The sequence below is a fragment of the Phocoena sinus genome, chromosome 7 (assembly GCF_008692025.1).
Source record: "Phocoena sinus isolate mPhoSin1 chromosome 7, mPhoSin1.pri, whole genome shotgun sequence".
NCBI classification, from domain to species: Eukaryota; Metazoa; Chordata; class Mammalia; order Artiodactyla; family Phocoenidae; genus Phocoena; species Phocoena sinus.
Window position 1 is genome coordinate 98,277,475 of NC_045769.1, and position 20,054 is coordinate 98,297,528.

Sequence of the window (20,054 nt, forward strand, 5' to 3'; positions counted from 1 at the left end):
GTGATTATTTGCAACCTGAGTGCTAAGGGCAAGATGCTATGATGAGGGCAGGGGCCCATTCCAGGGATCATCTTGTGAACCTATTAGAGGTTGCAGGCACAAGCTCCAAACAGTTGTTCTGTTGATGCATCGGGGAACCTGAGCTGTTAAAGGTAGTAACAAAACCCAGGAAACTATCGTTAGAGACAGTACCAAGGAAAGCATGTGTATCACATGCCTGCTTTTCTGCAAGGAACCTGTGAGCCCTTCTGGGTAATAGAACCCCATGTCAGTAGGTAAAGAAACAATGCATTCGTATATCTTTGTTCAGTTTTCAGGTAGAGCAAACAATTGTCCAAAGTACGTGCCAAAAGGAACTGTATCAGAGATAGAGTCTATAAGCCTATAGGGCAAACATATTGGATCGCAAAGATATAACATATTTACTGCTACAGGCTCTTACAGATAAGGTATTCGTTTATGACTCCTGCTAAATCATGTAGAGAGCTATTTTATGCGACCACTGTGCCACAGACTGGTTTAAGTGAGAGACCAGTTCGGAGGAAGAAAAGAAAACATTGATATTAGGCAGTTTTATGAGAATGTAAATCAAATCTAAAGTTTGCTATCCAAAAGAATTAAATTATTTATGGTATAAATTAAGTTTGGTACATTGTTCCTGATTTAAGCAGCATGAATAGTTCAATTCTTCTTTTTTTTTTTTTAATTTTCAAGAATAAAATAGATGGTATATCGTTTGACTTTAAATTCACAGTTACAAATTGAAATGAACATTTAAAAACTGAAAGATTTTCAAGATTATGCTATTGGTCAATTTGTGTCGGCCGAATAACATTTATCACCACTGTGATCATGTATAAATAAAGTAGTGAAGGAAAAAGTAATGGCACCAGTTACGGAAAATACAATTTATTTTGGACTATGATAGTTCTTAGATATGCTTCTTTAACTTGGGCTGGACTAAAAAGCAAAATACCTAAGAATACTTTTTCTTCAAAACTGTAGTTAGTTTCAATGAAAGGCCTTTCTTTTTTACTTAATGTCAACAATATAAATTTGAAAAGGATTCTGATAGGGAAAAAAATCCTTCCTGTGCATACAGTTCAATGAACCAATTATAGGTAATCTGATTCTAGTCAGTTACTGCTTGTGGTGTAGATGTCTGCTAGCCACAAGTTGATTGCAGCCTGTATTTTAATTTTCAGTGAGGCTTACTGGTGGCTCACTGTCATTAAGGATATGCTATTTTGTCAATATTGAGTTAAGAAACAAACATGAAAACATTTTTACCATAATCTGTTCCCCTATACTAGACAGAGAAATGAGCACACACAGTTCCGCATCATCAGAAATACATTTGTTATGAAGAGAAAGAGAAGATAAAAGTGTGGTCCTCAGCCTTAGGTTGAATGTGAGAATTACCAATATGATTGGTAACATGATTACACGATTATCACACTTATAATTGTGTTACTGCCAACCTCCTACCAGCTATGTTCTCTTTGAAATGAAAGAACACATCCCAGTCATAGATACTCTGCAAATTTATATTGAATAAATGAACGAACAGAAATACCTTATATTTAAGATATTTAAATATCCTGACTTGGTCTTTAATGCTGTCAGTTTCATTTATCACACTAAATGTTTGTAGTTTATGTATGTATTGACTAAAACATTCCACATAATTCACCTATCTACCGTAATTTTATCAATATTAGCCATATGGGTACATAATTTCAAGGTTGTGGTGAAGTTTAATGACTCTTTGTGAAGTGTTTTTGAAACCTGCAGGTGAAAAAGAAATCTTAGTGTAAATACATGTAGAAATGATGAATGGTTATCTGGAGAAAATGCCAGATTCTTGAAATATCATGGACATGTTATCGGTTTTTCACATGGCCGTTAACTGGAATTGTGTCACATGCCCACTCCTAAGCCAGTCGCTGAAAGGGACTGGAATAACCAACACTGGCTTAGATTAATCAAGATTCACCTCCTTGGGCTGAGAGGGGCCCAGCTTCTCCTACTGTCACAAGCTGCCTGATACCTGAAGAAAATTAGAGTTCTAGCAATGTATTAGTGACAGTTATATTTGGTTGTATATTAGAAGAAACTCAACATAACAGTGCCTATTTTATTTCTCTTTCATATACCAGTTCAGAGATAGACAGTGCAGCTCCATGCATCATCAGGACCAGGCTCATCCTATTTTTCTGCCCCAAAATACTTAATGTGTGACTTCCATTGTCAAGGTGGCTGCTGAAGCTCCAGCCATCACTTTCATATCCCAGCTAGGAAAAGAAAGAAGGATGAGCCCCCTTTTTGTAAGAAACTGCCTATAAGTCCAAGAAAATAGACTGCTAAAAACTCATTGGCCAGAAGTTTGTCACACAGTGACAAGGGAGGCAGGGAAATGTATTTGGATGTGTCCAGCCAAAAAATCAGTGTTTGTGACTTAGGAGGAAGGGGCAAATGGGGGATAGCGTAAACAACTATCAGACTCTATCACGGGTAACAATGACAAGAGGATGGCATAAAAGAAGATGTGGAGTAGGAAAGCAGAGCGTATAGGAAAGAATGAGTTGCCCCTATTCTCCACCATTCCACCTACCCCTATTGCAAGTAATTTTAAGCAGTGAAATAGTCACACAACAAAAGAATAGGAAGGAGAGGCAAAGGACATTGTAAATCAGCAGTGTAGAAACCGTATACAGATAATTGGGATCGTGTTTTACACTGTATCATTTTTTAGCCTTCTTAAAGTACTTTACATATGAAAGGATATTACTTTTCCAAATATGGAAATGTGAGAGTCAAGGTATGAATGATCTTTCCAGCCTAACCATCTTAATTAGCAACAAGGTCACCTTTGGAAAAAGCGAAGTACTACCTAGAAGGAAAGGCTTATTATGAAAAGAATCAGGTCCTCTGGAGCTAGAGGAAAGAGGAAAATAAGGAGCTAATTAGCTATAGTAAGCTGTGGGAAACTTATTGATAAATTAGAGTCCGTGCATATAAAGTCTCATTATTATAAACGGCAACTCTTTTCTTTATTTTTTTAAAGGTAGCCAACCAAGTTGTGCAAGCTCTGCTCACTCAAAAGGTAGGTCACTTTCTGGCTTTATTATTTTCAAAGTACTTATGTGAATAGATTGGAACTCACATTGTCAGACTAACAGAAACAATGATTGATAGCTACAATACTTTTCTATTTATTCACTTAGGTTAAAATTGTGTGCGTTTTAGATGGCATATGCAGTAACATCAATGACCAATAAATTCATAAAATTTAAACTCTTGGGAAAGTAATAGAAAGCCTTTTGAAGATGAAAGATTTCCATGGGCCCACCCAGATGGGTAGCAAACCTATCATTTTTATTTAGTAAATGCAAACATTAAATAAGTTGATGGATTCCTCTGACTCCTATAAAATGAATAGCCTGTGATGGGCCGCATTAACAGAGGCCTAAAATTCAGCAAGAGATCTTTGAGGTTAGGAAGTTTGTTTAACTTCTCTGGACCTTAATTCCTCTTCCGTAAAATAGGGATAACAATGTCTACTTCCCAGAATTGCTGTGGTCGTCCTATAAAACGAAACATATAGAGTTGTTCCCCCAGGAACACGTTTGTGGTAAAGATAAAACAAATGGTGGTATTATATACTTGAAAGTTGCTGAGAGTAGATCTTAAGCCTTATTATCACAAAATAAAAAAAGAATTAACTATGAGGATGTGTTAATAATTTTCTGTTAATAAATTTGATCTTGGTAATCATTCTACCATGTAATGTATATCAAATTATCATGTTTTACACTTTAAATATATACAATTATATTTGTCAGTTACTCATAAAGTTAGGGAAAACAACAAATGGTGATTTCTCAGCCTGAAATTTCTATACCTTCTCCTTTGTCATCTTCTTATTCTGCCTTTAGATCATGTTATTGGGGCAGAGTGGGTAAATGCAGGAAGTTGCCCAAATTTGGCAGGTTTGGTGAATTTTACTGAACCTTTTGCATCTCCTTCCATGATGTGTCTGAGAGGCTAAATTCTGATTCCTTCAAATTTTTTTATTCTGATTTACCTCTCTGTGAGACAGATTTCCTCTTTAAAAGAAAATCTTAGATCATGTGGCATGTTCAGGAGGATGTGGCTAAGGAGAGCAAAATCATTTATGACATTTTGATTTTTTTTAATTGAAAACAATTTTAAAGGTACTTAAATAAATATTATTTTAAATGTATACTGTAGAGGCATTAGAATAATATTTTTGCTAGATTCTCTCCCCGAACTACTTCTGTCAAAATATCATGCTTCCTGCTACAAATGATTTTAACTGATTCAGATTTTACATTAAACTACATAAATAGAGAGATTTGAGCACATTTATTAGGTTAGAATTAGGTTCCACTGTGAGTAACAGAGATCCAAAATAATGGTGGCTTAAATCAGATAAAATAAAATAAAATTAGTTATTTATTTCTCAGATCTAAATCTACAGGTGGACAGTATGTGACTGGTATGATGACTCTGCTCCATAAAGTTGATAGGGTTCCTGGCATCCGGGCTTCCATCTTATTATTCTGTAGGATGTGGCCTTCATTTCCAGGGTTACCTCATTGTCCAAAATCGCTGCCCTGGCTCCAGTGATCACATCCACATTTCAGCCATCAGGAAGACATGAAAGCCAAAGAAAATGAAGAGGCTAAAAGACACACACCTGCTGTCTTTTAAGAGAAACTTCCAAAAGTTTTCACACCTCCCTACTTATATCTCCATGAACAGAACTTAATCACACATCCACACCTAAGGAAGCTGACAGTGGAATCTTTATTCTGGGTATGTGCCCAGCTGAAAATTGATTGTCACCTTATTGTAGAAGAAGGGTCGAAACAGATGTTGAAGGGCAACTCATGATTTCTGTCACAATGTATTTGAATGCCATTTCTTTTTCAAAGGCTTTAATTTCTCAGCTGCTTTCCTCCTGCTGGAAACTCGACACTCATTTAATTACAAACCTAAGGAATGAAGGGGCACTGTTGCAGCTCTGTGTGTAACTGTTGAAAGACTTCTCATGCCTGTCTTTTTTAATGGTGCCTCAGAAAAGAGACAAGAAAGCTGTCTGGTACAATATAAAGGAAAATGGGACCTTTCAGGTCAGCCACAAAAAATAGCTACACAAATTCAAGTAGTAACTAGTAAACAGATAAATCTGCCTTGGTACAGTTAAGCAGTAAGACACAAAAAGATGTGCTACTGTGAGATAGCATACCTCAGGGATACTGTGAAGCAGGCAAAGATGCCTGGGCTTTCAGAGATTCCAAAAGAACCATGTTCTGCAGAAACATGCACTTCCCAGTTTTTCTAGAGACTGTAGAATTGCTACAAAAAGACAAACATTTCTTTTTAATTAAGAGCACAATATAGGAAATAAAATGAGGTTTCTCCGAAAGCAGCTGAGAAACCTAATTCTAAAGAGGGATGTAGCTGGCACAGAGTAAAAAACAGAAATCTTGAGTGATTTATCCAAGTCACACACACACATAAAATCCATGAGGTAAAATTATAGTCATAACCATACCGTTTTGGACTGTATCATTTATTATGACACAACGGCAAATCTGCCATGACTTCATATCCTCCTCCCTGGGCAACCAAAAAGGTATTTTTCTGGCATACCAGGAATTGGCTCAGATAAGCATCTTGAAGTCACAGAGTGTATTTCCTTTCCAAATGCTGGTAGAAAAAAAATTATTTCCGTAAATTTAGCAGCTTCTGTTAAATGTACATATCATGTCCTAGTCAAGTAATTCAATTTATCTCAGAAATCTGCGAGTTCTCTTAAGAGAGCTGACTGTCCCTCCTTTAGATCAATAACGCTAAAATGACAATATTAAACCCAGCTCACTTCCACTTATGCCTCCAAATCATAGGTCCACGTCTATAAGTGCAAGTGAAATCAATAACCTGAGCTAAGCTCATATTTTTGTCTGAAATATATTTTATCTTCATTAAGACAATTACACTCACTGAAAATGTTACTCTCCTAGGTTCTTTTTTTGTTTCCTTTTTCCTTTTTTGCCACTAACACCAAACTTGGAAGAAAAGCATTTTTCCCTGGAGTTATTTTCCAGCATATCAACAACCTCAGCCTTACCTTCATGTTCTTTAGAATCGCCAGATATTCATGGTGTTTTTTAATTTGCCAACATGGGTTAAGGCCCTTGTATGGTGGAATCTAGCAGTACAGCCAACCAGATAGCAGCAGAACACAATTTTGTAGCTTGAAGCTAAAAGAACTCCCAACTTCTACATATTTCCCTTGTGGGAGGTGTGGTCAGGCCATCTGGGTCCACTTGTGTAGCAATGGCGTGGGTAGGATCTGGTTTCCTCGAAGAGAGTCTGTTTATATTTACTTAGCACTACCAAGGAGTCAGACCCCATGTCCAGCATTTTAAATGCACTGAATTGTTTTTGTTTTCACTGCCATCTTGTGAGGTAGGGCTACGGAAATCAATTTCCCATAGTTCCAATTGCTAGAAGTGCCAAAGCCCGTATGTTAACCTAGGGTTACTGCACTCCACTCCATGCCCTTACCCTTTGTACCATTCGGTACAAATTTGGACTGTATCATTTGTTATGACACAAAGGCAAATCTGCCATGACTTCATATCCTCCTCCCTGGGCAACCAAAAAGGTATTTTTCTGGCATACCAGAAGAGATGCTATAAAAATCAACAGATGGGTTGAAACCCAATGATTAGTTACATAGGATTGCAGGAAATAAAACAAAAGGGCAAGGAAGCCAGTAGATTTCTTAAAACTTCTGGAAGCATCGCCAGTCCTCGCTAGCAAGGATGTCCAGGATCTGACATGCATGGAGTCAAAAGTGACTCTAAATTTGGAGATTTCTCCAAATCAAGCTTTCTAAGAATCAGTCTTATTTTAGACCCCAGAATTTCCCAACTGCCAGGGACCTTAGTGAACATTTAACCCTGAGCTTGTCAACTAGCTTTGGTAATAGGCTCAATTCACTGTAATGACATAAACTGTTTAGCCATCACCCAGATTAAGAATGTTTTCATCTGAATGCCTTTTGGATGAAGGCTTGCAGTATTCAGTTTGCCACGAGATTCACCACTTCCTATTGATTAGAACTGGCCTGATTCAGTGATACAATTATGTTACCTGCCTTGCCTTTTTAAGTATTTGATGTTGAGGTCCTTGGTTGGTCTGAGATGTGACCAGCCTTTTCCAGTAATCCTTTTCTTTTTACAGAAGTATTAGCATTCTTAGAAGAGATAGGGATATATCAGTGACAGACACTGAGAAGGGCTGTGACTGGGAGAGGCTGGTGGATGTGGTGTCCAGTAAGCTTAAGGGAAGGATTCAGGTGGCCCTTGACAAGCCATCTCATGAAGCAGCTGAGGCATGCCTTGTCTTGAAAGCCTGGTTTTGCGCAGAAGCTACCTGTAAGGTGAGGAAACTGAGGCGTAACCAGAATAAGTTACTTCCTCAAGGTCATGTGGGTAATGAGGACCAGAGCCCAGGCCTCCTAACTGCCAATCCAGTATGTTCCCATGATACACACTGCCTCTGAAATAGGAATACCAGTATAATATCATTGTACATGATAAAATCAAATTTAATCAACAGTACTCCAGTGGTAATATCAGTATATATCGAGCTTCTAATCAACCAGCATTTCCCTAAATTTCCTTTAACCTGGAGCTGGCAATGGTTTTGCTCTAAATGCATAAAGTAACCATACTCCATAACTACTACACAGCAGTGAAGCCAGAATCTCTTTCAGCCCCAAACACAGGTGAAACTTGTCAGGAGTACAATGTGTGGATCCTCCGGGGAAGTTATGGTTTGGGATCATTAAGATACACAGGGCCCTTTTAAACCAGTAGCATCACGGCGCTCAGTATATTTTCCCCTGGCATCCAGCTGTAATGCCTTACTTTGTTTCAATTGAGAGTGGCATGCAGATTGCAAAGAAAACAGGTTGGGCTATTTCCTTGAACCCAAAGACCACTATACTTGCTTACGTGAGATGAAATGCAGTCAACTCTTTGGCATTTTTTCTTCCTGATAACATTAGACAACATATCCCCTTTTTTCTTTCAAAAGACACAACCTTATATTTTCAGGGGGGTCCTCCCCTTGAGGCCTGAGACATACTAGGGAGCAGAGAAAGAAAAAGGTTGTGGATGAGGGCAGATGGTCCAGCCCCTGTTGGGAGCCATGATCTCAGAGGCTGGCCTCTGAACAGGAGAGTTCTTTAGCTTGTAACGCCTTACCTGGGGGGCATAGTCTAGTATAGTCTCCCGTCTATAATCGACAGCATTAGAACAGTGGCTCTTGCACCCAGCCTCAAAATGTCATATGGGCCTTTATGTTAGCGGGTTCTCGTGGTGAGCCCAGGGGAAGCACAGACAGCCTGCTGACACTCTGCCTAGTAGTCAAGGAAACTGTGGTTTTTCTCTCTCTCTTTCCATCTCTCCAGTCTGGCTGTGTTTCTGTGTGTACACATGGGCACACACACATGGCTTTGATTACAGTTTCTTGGGATGACAGCTGTCTGGCATCACTTAACCATCCAGAGCTCGAGTGAAGAAAACAAGAATGTTAAAACAACACAGAATATTCTTTTATATCTACACATTTTCTGTCCAGCTCAGTTCTGTTGGTCAGTGATCGTAAGAGCAGCGTCACATTCCTAAAGCCCTCCATTCCCCCCTCTGCTCTGTGCTGATCGAGGTGAGCCACGCGTGATGAACGGTTCTCAAGGTCGATAAAGTGTGTTCCTGCTGATGAACTTTTACTGCCTTAAGTAACAGTAATGGCCATGGACATTTGGGCACTGGTACAAAAACTTGCTTTAGAATATATTGATTTTTTTTTTTTTTTTACCCATCTGAAGAAATCTTTTCAAGTTATTCTCAGTTTTGCTACTAAAAACTGTTGCTGGTATTCCTTACAAGTCTCCTTTCTCCTTGCAAATCCAAACTCATATGCTTCTGTTTCCATCCCCCCCACCGCCGCCGCAAGTGAGAATGATTGTGTTTTCCCACCCAATAGGTACTATTAATATTTATTTACCTCACAGTCAAGTTTTATTAATTGCTTAATTAGCAGTAGTGAAAACAATTAGCGTTTGGGAGCAGGGAGTGTTATATACACGCTAAGAACAAAAAGTAGCATTAGCGAGACACAGAGGTTGAATTCTAAATAAAGACAGCAAATTTAGCCTTTTAATTTGAGCAGTGCCTAGGCCCCCAAAACAGCCTCTGCTAAATGGCATGCACACACCCCCTGCCCCTGCTTTTACAGCTGCTGCCCTCCTACAGCTTGCACCCTGGTTGCCCCATCTGGACATGGCATTCCTTTGCTCTGCTCTGCATTTGTAGGCGGCAGTCAGTTGAAACCATCCTACTCATCAGCTTCCTTATTTAGCTAAAAAGGTGAAGTGAGTGTAAGCTGTGCACTGAGCTATAGCTTGGCCTGCCTCTTTGCCTCCTGTAAATAGAATGAAGAAGCCTGGCAACGATGATGCATCTCAGGTAAAGCCTCGGAAGCTAGACCTCTCTCTAGCCGCACTCTTAGGTTGCCCCAAGGTTATGTATGAACCAGGCGCACTCACCGTTGTGACTGCTGTTTAGGTCCTGGGGAGCAGAGCTGTGGACTGGCACCCTGTCTTGCTTGCAGAGCCTTAAGTGAGGCCTGTAGCTGCCCCACCTCAGAATACATAGGTAGACACACTAGCAGTGTTGAGAAACTTAAAACTCTCTTTATCACACCATCGTTAGAGAATAGAACTCATCATCATTAACCCCTTTAACAAAATCAGCACACAATTTTATCAAGCTCCTACTGCTCTCTGGGGTGTTGTGCTAGGTGGTGAGAAAAATGTCAGAACGATATGCTCGTGCTGGTGTTTCTGTGAGTATCTCCTCATGCCTTTGGAGGAGCGTGTCATCTAATTGACAAGATAAGTCCAGAGCCTGAAAGCAAATCAACACAGAGCAGTATCTCACATTAACTAGATGTCGTAGAAGAGGCATCGAGGGCTTACTGGAGTTCAGGAAAGGGAGCAGATGAAAGCGGAGGGTGCCAGGTAAAGGCGTGGGAGAGGAAGCAGAATTTGAACTGGCTGTCAACCGAAGAGCCAAACTTGGACCAGAAGAAGGAGGTGGATGAGAAGCAGAAGGGAGGTCGGGGAGGGGGAAGGAGGCAGAATGCCTGGTGCTTTCAAGAACAGGTAGACCCTTGTTAAAGAACAGGGTAAGAGCATGGTAAGAGCAGAAACCTTTTTTTTTTCAAATCAGGAAATCGTGTAAGATAAAGTTTGAAATGTAGAAAAGGGTCAGCTTTTGAAGAACCTTGCCTTGGGGCTTTATTCTACCTGGTGTTCCTTGAACCCCACCAAAGAGGGTGTAGACATGTCAGTATAAGTACTGTCTTTATCACAAGTTAACTTGGAAGGCAGCTTCTGGGTGGGATTCTAGAGCATCCTAAAGCTCCCGCATGTCAGCCCCCCTCATGAAAGCTCCTTGGTGTTGGAACTATCCAAAAGAGCTGCTCTCAGGGGATGCTGAGGTACGGTTCTTCTACTTCTTCCCCAACACTAAGACCAGAACACCCCAAAAGATATGGAAATCCACTAGTTCAGAGGATGGGCAAGTTTCAAGTGGCCTTGTAAGCCTTCCCTCCACAGTTGCTTCACCCCGTCTAAATGCATCACTGACTCAGCCGCATTGAGAATTTCAACTCGTTTCCGCAAACGACAGAGGAAGCTTCCATACGGTATTTGTTTTTCTCTTTCTGACTTACTTCACTCTGTATGAGAGACTCGGAAAAAAAAGGTCACGAAGAATCTAGGGGTAAGATGGGAATAAAGACACAGACCTACTAGAGAATGACTTGAGGATATGGGGAGGGGGAAGGGTAAGCTGGGACGAAGTGAGAGAGTGGCATGGACGTATATACACTACCAGACGTAAGGTAGATAGCTAGTGGGAAGCAGCCGCATAGCACAGAGAGATCAGCTTGGTGCTTTGTGACCACCTAGAGGGGTGGCATAGGGAGGGTGGGAGGGAGACGCAAGAGGGAAGAGCTATGGGAACAATGTATATGTATAACTGATTCACTTTGTTGTAAAGCAGAAACTAACACACCATTGTAAAGCAATTATACTGCAATAAAGACGTTTAAAAAAAAAAGTGATAGTTTCTTTAGTTGATCATATCTCTATCCACTGTAAAAACATTGTCCTGTGGTTTGTGCTTTATGATTGCTCTTATGAAGACAGTGAAAAAGCCAAATATATAGGTGGAAACTTAAATTGACTTTATATTGCTGAGATTTACCATCTTCAAAAATAACATGCTAGATTAATGCATTTCTGATTTCAAGGTGCTTTTTTTTTTTTTCAAGTAGGTCTTCCCTGAACATAATAATTCTATCAGACAGTGGGCTGTGGAAGAAAACATTGTGTGTGATCTATTTCTGGGGGGCTTGAAGGCTTAAAATAACTATTTTTTTACTAATATGCCTGAAATATCAGATGAAATATAGTGTTAATATGCAAAAGTGTCTTAATGGTAATAGACCTTTTTTTCTTTCAATGTGTTTGTTGCAGGATCTAAGGGAGGAATGTGTAAAGTTGAAAACGAGAGTGTTTGATTTGGAACAACAGAATCGAACGCTAAGCATCCTTTTCCAACAGCGAGTCAGACCAACTTCTGATCTGCTCCTCCAGGTATGTGTTTCTGTGCAAAACAGTCTTTGCTCCTGAAATGCTATTGACAGGAAGTGAGTTAACTTCAAAAGGTACCACTATCTCCATGGGCAAGACATATTGCATCAGAACCTCCATTCTCTCCCCTCTCAAGGGATGTCATTAAAATTGAATGTCTCTTAAATCTCTTGACTCTTTAAACCTAATTTTGATAAAGAAATGCATCAACAAATAATAAACAGGTAAAAGGAAACAATCAGAGGTATCAAGTGAAATCGGGGAATGGAGTCAGCAAATAATTGATTGCTCTGGGGACAAGTATTAGTAATCTTGCACTCCCTGATAAGCAGGGCGGAGTTTTATGTGATGCCGAAGTACATTTCTTTATTTCAAACTCTCCGTAAGCAAAACTACAGCTGGGGTTTGTTGTGCTTTCATCTCTCTCTCTGTCTCTGCAGCCTGCCTCCTCACAATCCAATACACTCCGCCTCAGTCTTTTACAGGTTCTCTTTGTCTAAGCGTTCTCACCAAACTCTTCTGGTTGCCTTCATAACAGGGAAAGTTGTGGAAAGGCAAACCATTTGAATCATTTTGAAGCTGCCCCCCGAGAAAGCACTAGAAAATATATCTGACTGCAGGGAGACACGTGGATTGGCAAAGGGGTCTAGAAGGCTGATCTTTGCTGTTTCCTATTTTTTTTAATGCTATTAATGTTCATATTTGCTCAAACAAGCTCCAGGTTTGTAAAGGGTAACCCCCAGCTGCCTGGTCTGATTGACTAAAGGAAAGGGGAAAGACAGAGATACCTTCTAGACTAGCCTGTCACCACTGTAGCCGTTAGCCATGTGGTGCTATTGAAATTAAACATTAATTTAAATTAAGTTTCTATGTCAAACTAGTCAGATTTCAAGTGTTGAAAAGCCACACGTGGCCAGCAGCTACCATATTAGACAGTGTTTGTACAGAACATTTCCATCATGCTAGAAAGTTCAGCACTTTTCCAGATGGTTGAGACAGTGTTGCTAATTTACCCTCTGAACTTTGGCACAAACATCTTTCCCTGACTCCTCAGGGAAAGAATGAGAAATTGCAGTTCATTTCAGAGAAAGAAAGATGTTTGGTAAAACCGCACATCAAAATGTAATCCGCCCCCCCACCTCCGATGAAGAGAAAAGAGCTCTCTGAATTGTAAAATAGATCTCGTCTCTTAAATTAATTTTTTCTCTGCTTTATCTATTAGCGCATAATTCATAATTTATGACTCATAAATTGTGTGGAAAAAAAATCATCTATCTCTATTCTGTTTCCTGATCCTGCCCACGATAAATGTTGGTCAGAGAGAATCTTGCATCTGTTAAAAGTTGTATCTCATTTGCTCTCTTATAATCAAGATCCACTATTGTAATTGCTTTTGACAGCTATTGCATGTTCATGAATTTTTCCGTTTTACGTGTTTTAACTTGAGGCTTTTCTGGAACAATTTTTAAGGATCTACGGTCCCTGTTTGTGAATCATGATGGTTCATTTCCACAGTAAACACATGTGCCATAGATATTTAAGCTTCTTCATTGGCTGACACAGATTTCTTAAATACATATCCAACTGGCAGGGGATGGTGTTTGCGCTAACAATAGAACTCAGTGTTTACTCCTTGGGTGTCTTCAGCCAACACACTGTTTCTCCCCAGATAGACCTCACTTCCAGGAGCCATTCTAATTTAAATGCAATTTATAAAAGATGGGCTGATAATAGTTCTGGACGTAGAATAATAGCAAGGATGATGCCTGCCCTCTAACATCTAAGGGCTCACAGTCATAGACAAAGTTGCTGGTTTTTCAGGTGGTCTGTTCATTATATGACCCGTGAGTTTTTAATTTTCTGGTGGCACAAATACATATCATGGAGCACCGGCTAAAGGAAAAGCAGTTTGAGCTTGCTTTGCACCTGTGGAAGCTCTGTCATTATTTGTTGAATGGAATAATGAATAAATGACCCAGATTCATTCTGCAAGTCTTCTTCTGAATGTTTCCTGTCTTGTGTGGAGGCTTTGGAACTATGCAGCCGTGCTGGTCCAGCCCAGTTTGTTTGAGGGTGTGGCTGGTGAGCACAGCAAACCCACCAGTGTGCCTGGTCCCGAGTATGAGAGATGTTACAGCTTCTGCCCGCGGACTGGAGATTTGGTACAGAAGATTTCTAAGTAGGTTTCTATGTATCTTAAAAAACTGCATTCGTTGTCATCTGCTGAATACAGCCTAATGATTCTCTACAATCTAAGTAGCCACCTGAAGAGAAATACAGAAAGAAGATTGTTGAACACATTGTGATTTTAGTAGATACATTGTAAGTTGTAGAAAAGAAAATAATTTATAGGAAATAGCTAATTATTTGTCCCTCAAAAACAGAGGTTACATGGATATTCTTTAGCAAATTCTGATATAAGAGGAACAAAAAGGGAGAGTTCTAAGGATTCGTTGACAGATTCTGGGAAACTTACAAAGGGAACCAGTCCATGATGGGAAAGGAAAGAAGCCTAACCTGAAATTTAAAATCTTAAGAATGGCCATAAACTTCTCTGTCGATTCCACTTTCCAGAAAAGCATCTCTGGGACTATGGGTGGAAGCAAGTCAGATTAATAAGGGCCTCCATATTAAAATCAATAATTTGAGCTAAATTCTAATGGATTAAGAAACCAGTGTAGCAAATAAAATCTAAAAGTAACATTCTTAACGGAACCGGAGTCTATAACTAACCTTATTTGAACTCACTGGCCAGATTAACCAATGCTCACCATTTCCTCTTATAAATTATATTAGATTACACTCTCAATTTACCAAACATTGACAACTAGTTGAAACTCTCTACTAAGAGTACTTAATTCTCTTACCAGTTGAGTTGAATTTCCACCATGAATGAGTTATGTTTGTAAGTCAGTATGTTCACGTGACTAGTACTTGTCACGGTGATTATGAAATTTTTAACTACTTTATAAACTGACGAAATGTGGTGCAAAAAGAGTTGTTTCTATAAAATAAAGTTGAGTGCTTCAAAAACACTATAAAGACACGTCCCTAAAAACGTTTGTGATCAAATGAAATATAGGTGTGTAACTGCAAAAAAAAAAAAAAAAATGTGGGAGTTGGGGAATTGTATTAAACGTAGAGGCATTCTGCTTGCAAATTGCTTCTCAGGTGGTTTTAAGTTCTTGTTCCACTATTAAGAAAAACAAAACCTAGAAATCATAGACAATGCATAAAGCATGTGTTTGATGCCCCCCCCACCAAAAAAAACCCACAAAAGACATTGGAGGACTCTAATAATATGATCCCTAGGCAAAAAAGCCAGCCTTGGCCCTACCAAAAAAAAAAAAGTGCTAGATACTGTTCTACAACCTTTATAGTGTTCACCAGTTTATCTCCGTTACAGTACTTTCAGGTACGAACTATCTCTATACCCATTCTACAGATGAGGACACTTAGGCTCAAAGAGGCTGTGTCACCCAGTGGTAATGGACAGACTGGGGATTTAAATCCATGGTCAGGGTCCGCTTCCTCCCTTTCACTTCCTGTCTGTGCTCCCTCTACATGGAATACAAATGGACACGAGGAACACTTTTCTGATTCTGTACTCTGACAGACATTTTCATTAACGGGCCCACCTGTGCTCAGATCAGTTCAGAGGGCTTCTGCAGTGTAATCGCCTACTATATTTACACATTTCTGAAAGCCTCTTGATCTGTAGCATCCAAGATTTTCCCCTCTCCTGTGTGTTCTGCTCTTGTTTTCCTTTGGACACCTGTGTTATCGTCATCTTGATAGGACATTATTCTCATATTTTCCGCCTAACACAGTTTATTCTTCTCCTTTTTATCTGATATTTCAAAGGCCCTATACTCATATCCTTGGGCCAAGATGGAAAGAAAAGACTGTTATAGTGCAGATTATTCTCACAGACAGTTGAGAATCTGACAGCTTAGAACCAAGGTGTAAAACTTTGCTGTCACTTCTGAGAGCGTTGACTTTTTTTTGCTAGTGTTTTTATATTATTTCAGATGAGATGAGACGATTTTAAAATTATCTTTGTGCTTCTGATGTATTTTTCGTTCATTGCATCTTTATTTTATTTAATTTCATATGCAATTACGGCATCCTAGAGTTACATGGTACTGACGGTGGAGGTCATGCAGTGCAACCCCCATAACTAGGGATTTCATGTTAACTTTTATTTCACCTAAATAGGAATCTCCTTGAGGGCAGCAATTATGCTGTGAATGTTGCATTTTACCCTCCCACAGATATTATCACCATTCATAATACATAGTCAGTGTATACTTGGATGGCTTAACATTTAATTCAATGTATTTTTAACTTTTTATTTTATATTGGAGTATAGCTAATTAACAATGTTGTAATAGTTTCATGTGCACAGCAAAGTGACTCAGCCATACATATACTTGTATCCATTCACCCCCAAACTCCCCTCCCATCCAGGCTTCCAGATAACATTGAGCAGAGTTCCCTGTGCTATACAGTAGGTCCTTGTTGGTTATCCATCTTAAATATAGCAGTGGGTACATGTCAATCCCGAACTCCTGAACAATCCCTTCCCCCCACCCTTCCCCCCAGTAACCATAAGTTTGTTCCCTAAGTCTGTGAGTCTGTTTCTGTTTTGTAAATAAGTTCATCTGTATCATTTCTTTTTAGATTCTGCATATAAGCAATATCATACGATATTTCTCTTTCTCTGTCTGACTTACTTCAATCAGTATGACAATTTCTAGGTCCATCCATGTTGCTGCAAATGGCGTTATTTCATTCTTTTTAATGGCTGAGTAATATTCCATTGTATATATGTGCCACATCTTCTTTATCCATTCATCTGTCAATGGACACTTAGGTTGCTTCCATGTCCTGGCTATTGTAAAGAGTGCTCCAGTGAACATCGGGGTGCATGTATCCTTCCAGGGGTCCATGTTTTTCTCCAGATATATGCCCAAGAGTGAGATTGCAGGGGCATATGGTAGCTCTATTTTTAGTTTTTTAAGAAACCTCCATCCTGTTCTCCATAGTGGCTGCCCCAATTTACATGCCCACCAACAGTGTAGGAGGGTTCCCTTCTCTCTGCACCTTCTCCAGCATTTATTGTTTGTGGATTTTTTGATGATGGCCATTCTGACGGGTGTGAGGTGATATCTCATTGTAGTTTTGATTTGCATTTCTCTAATAATTAACGATGTTGAACATCTTTTCATGTGCCTCTCGGCCATCTGCATGTCTTCTTTGGAGAAATGTCTACTTAGGTCTTCTGTGCATTTTGTGATTGGGTTGTTTGTTTTGATGATATTAAGCCACATGAGCTGTTTGTAAATTTTGGAGACTAATCCCTGGTTGGTCCCGTCATTTGCAAATATTTTCTCCCAATCTGTGGGTTGTCTTTTCGTTTTGTTTATGGTTTCCTTTGCTGTGCAAAAGCTTTTGAGTTTAGTTAGGTCCCATTTGTTTATTTTTATTTCCATTATTCAGGGAGATGGATTGAAAAAGATATTGCTGCAACTGATGTCAGAGAGTGTTCTGCCTTTATTTTCTTCTAGGAGTTTTATAGTGACTGCAAAATGGACATTACAATAAGTCTAATTAATGTCTGTCACTATGAACAGATTTCTTTTTCTTGTGATGAGAACTTTTAAGATCTCTTAGCAGATTTCAAGTATTCAACACAGTATTAATAACTAGAGTCACCATGCTGTACATTACATCTCCAGAAGTTATTGATCTTATAACCGGAAGTTTATACCTTTTGATCCCCTTTATCAGTTTCACCAACTCCCCACCCCCACCAATCTGTTCTTTCTTTCTATGAGTTCTTTTTTTAACAAAAATTCCACGTGTGAGTGAGATCATGCAGTTTTTACTTCTCTCTGTCTGACTTATTTCACTAAGCATAATGTCCTCAAGGTCCATCCACGCTGTCACAAATGGCAAGATGTCATTCTTTTTTATGGCTGAATAATATTCTATCATTTTTATGAAATATTCTATCATTTATATATATGTAAATATATAAATATATCTCTAAAATACATTTATATCTTATATATATATATATATCATATATATCACATTTTCTTTATCCATTTATCCATCAGTGGAGACTTGGATTGTTTCCACGTCTTGGCTACTATAAATAATGCTGCAGTGAACATGACAGTGCAGATAATCTCTTCTTTGAGATAGTGATTTCATCTACCTTGAGTTTAGGCCCATAACTGGAGTTGCTGGATCATATGGTAGTTCTGTCTTTCAATTTTTTGAGGCACCTCCATACTGTTTACCGTTGTGGCTGCACCAATTTACATTTCCTACCAAGAGTGTACAAGGGCTCTTTTTTCTCCACATCCTCACCAGCATTTGTTATCTCTTGTTTTTTTTTTTTTTTTTTTTTTGCAGTACGCGGGCCTCTCACCGCTGTGGCCTCTCCCGTTGCGGAGCGCAGGCTCAGCGGCCATGGCTCATGGGCCCAGCCGCTCCGCGGCATGTGGGATCTTCCCGGACCTGGGAACGAACCCGTGTCCCCTGCATCGGCAGGCGGACTCTCAACCACTGCGCCACCAGGGAAGCCCATCTCTTGTTTTTTTGATAATACATTCGAACAGTTGTGAAGTGATATCTCACGTGGTTTTGATTTGCATTTTGCTGATGATTAGTGATCTTAAGCACCCTTTCATGTTCCTGTTGGCTCTTTGAATATTTTCTTTGGAAAAAAGCTTATTCAGGTCCTTTGTCCACTTTTTAATTGGATTATTTGATACTTTGCTATTGAGTTGTATGAGTTCCTTATTTATTTTAGATATTACCCCTTCTCAGATGTGTGGTTTGAGAATATTTTCTCCCATTCTGTAGGCTGCCTTCTATTTTTGTTGATTGCTTCCTTTTCTGTGCAGAAGCTATTTAGTTTGATGTAGTCCCATTTGTTTATTTTTGCTTTTGTTGCTTGAGCTTTAGGTGTCACATCCTTGAAATCATTGCCAAGACGAATGTCAAGGAGGTTTTCTTCCCCCTATGTTTTTATTATAGGAGTTTTATGGTTTCATATCTTACATTTAAGCCTTTAATTCATTTCGAGTTAACTTTTTGTGACTGGTGTAAGATAGGGGTTTAGTTTAATTCTTTTACCTGTGAATATCCAGTTTTTCTAGCACCATTAATTGAAGAGCCTGTCTTTTCTCCATTGAGTATTTTTGGCTCCCTTGTCAAATATTAGTGACCATATTATGCATGGGTTTATTTCTGGGTTCTTGATTCTGTTCCATTGCCCTGTGTGTCTGTTTTTATGCCATTTCCATACCGTTTTGATTACTGTTGCTTTGTAACACAGTTTGAAATCAGCAAGTGTTATATCTCCAGCTCTATTCTTCTTTCTCAGGACTCCTTTGCCTATTCGGGGTCTTTTGTGATTCCAGACAAATTTCAGGATTGTTTTTCTATTTATGTAAAAAATGCCACTGGAATCTTGATAAGGGTTGCACTGAACCTATAGACAGCTTTAGGTAGTATGGATATTTTAACGATATTAATTTCTCCAATCCATGAACATAAGATATCTTTCCATTTATTTGTGTCATCTTCAGTTTCTTTCATCAGTGTCTTATAGTTTTCATTGTAGAGACTTTTCACTTCTTTGGTTAGATTTATTCCTAAGTATTTTATTCTTTTTGATGCTATTATAAGTGGGATTGTTTTTCTTGTTTCTTTTTCAGATAATTAGTTGTCGGTGTATCGAGACGCTATTGATTTCTGTATGTTGATTTTGCGTCCTGCAACTTTATTCATGATTATCTAAAAGTTTTTTATGAGGTTTTTACATTTTCTATATATAAAATCACATCATCTGCAAATAGAGACAATTTTACTTTTTGCTTTCTGATTCTAATGTCTTTTATTTATTTTCTTTGCTTGAGTGCCCTTACTAGAATTTCCAGTACCATGATGAATAGGAGTGGTGATACTGGGCACCCTTGTCTTGTACCTGATAGAGGAAAAGCTTTCATCTTTTCACCACTGAGTATGATGTTAGCTGTGGACTTATCATATATGGCCTTTATTATGTTGAGGTATATTCCTTCTCTACACAGTTTGTTGAGCTTTTATTATAAATGAATGTTGAATTCTGTCAGATGCTTTCTCTGTGTCTATTGAGATGATCATAGGATTTTTAAAATTCTATTATTGTGATATATCACACTTACTGATTTGCATATGTTGAACCATCCTTGCACCCAAGGGATGAATCCCAATTGACTTTGCTGTA

At 38.9% G+C, this 20,054-nt stretch overlaps 1 protein-coding gene across 8 annotated transcripts in view; it reads left to right on the forward strand.

Moving 5' to 3' along the window:
• The window catches only part of NCKAP5 (NCK associated protein 5), a 992,075-nt gene that overhangs the window by 804,013 nt on the left and 168,008 nt on the right, over window positions 1–20,054 (forward strand). For all 8 annotated transcript variants that reach the window (XM_032638276.1, XM_032638275.1, XM_032638280.1 and 5 more), the window contains 2 exons: window positions 3,068–3,106; window positions 11,651–11,770. In XM_032638276.1, coding sequence (XP_032494167.1) covers window positions 3,068–3,106; window positions 11,651–11,770 — 159 coding nt within the window. The remainder of the gene's footprint in view (window positions 1–3,067; window positions 3,107–11,650; window positions 11,771–20,054) is intronic.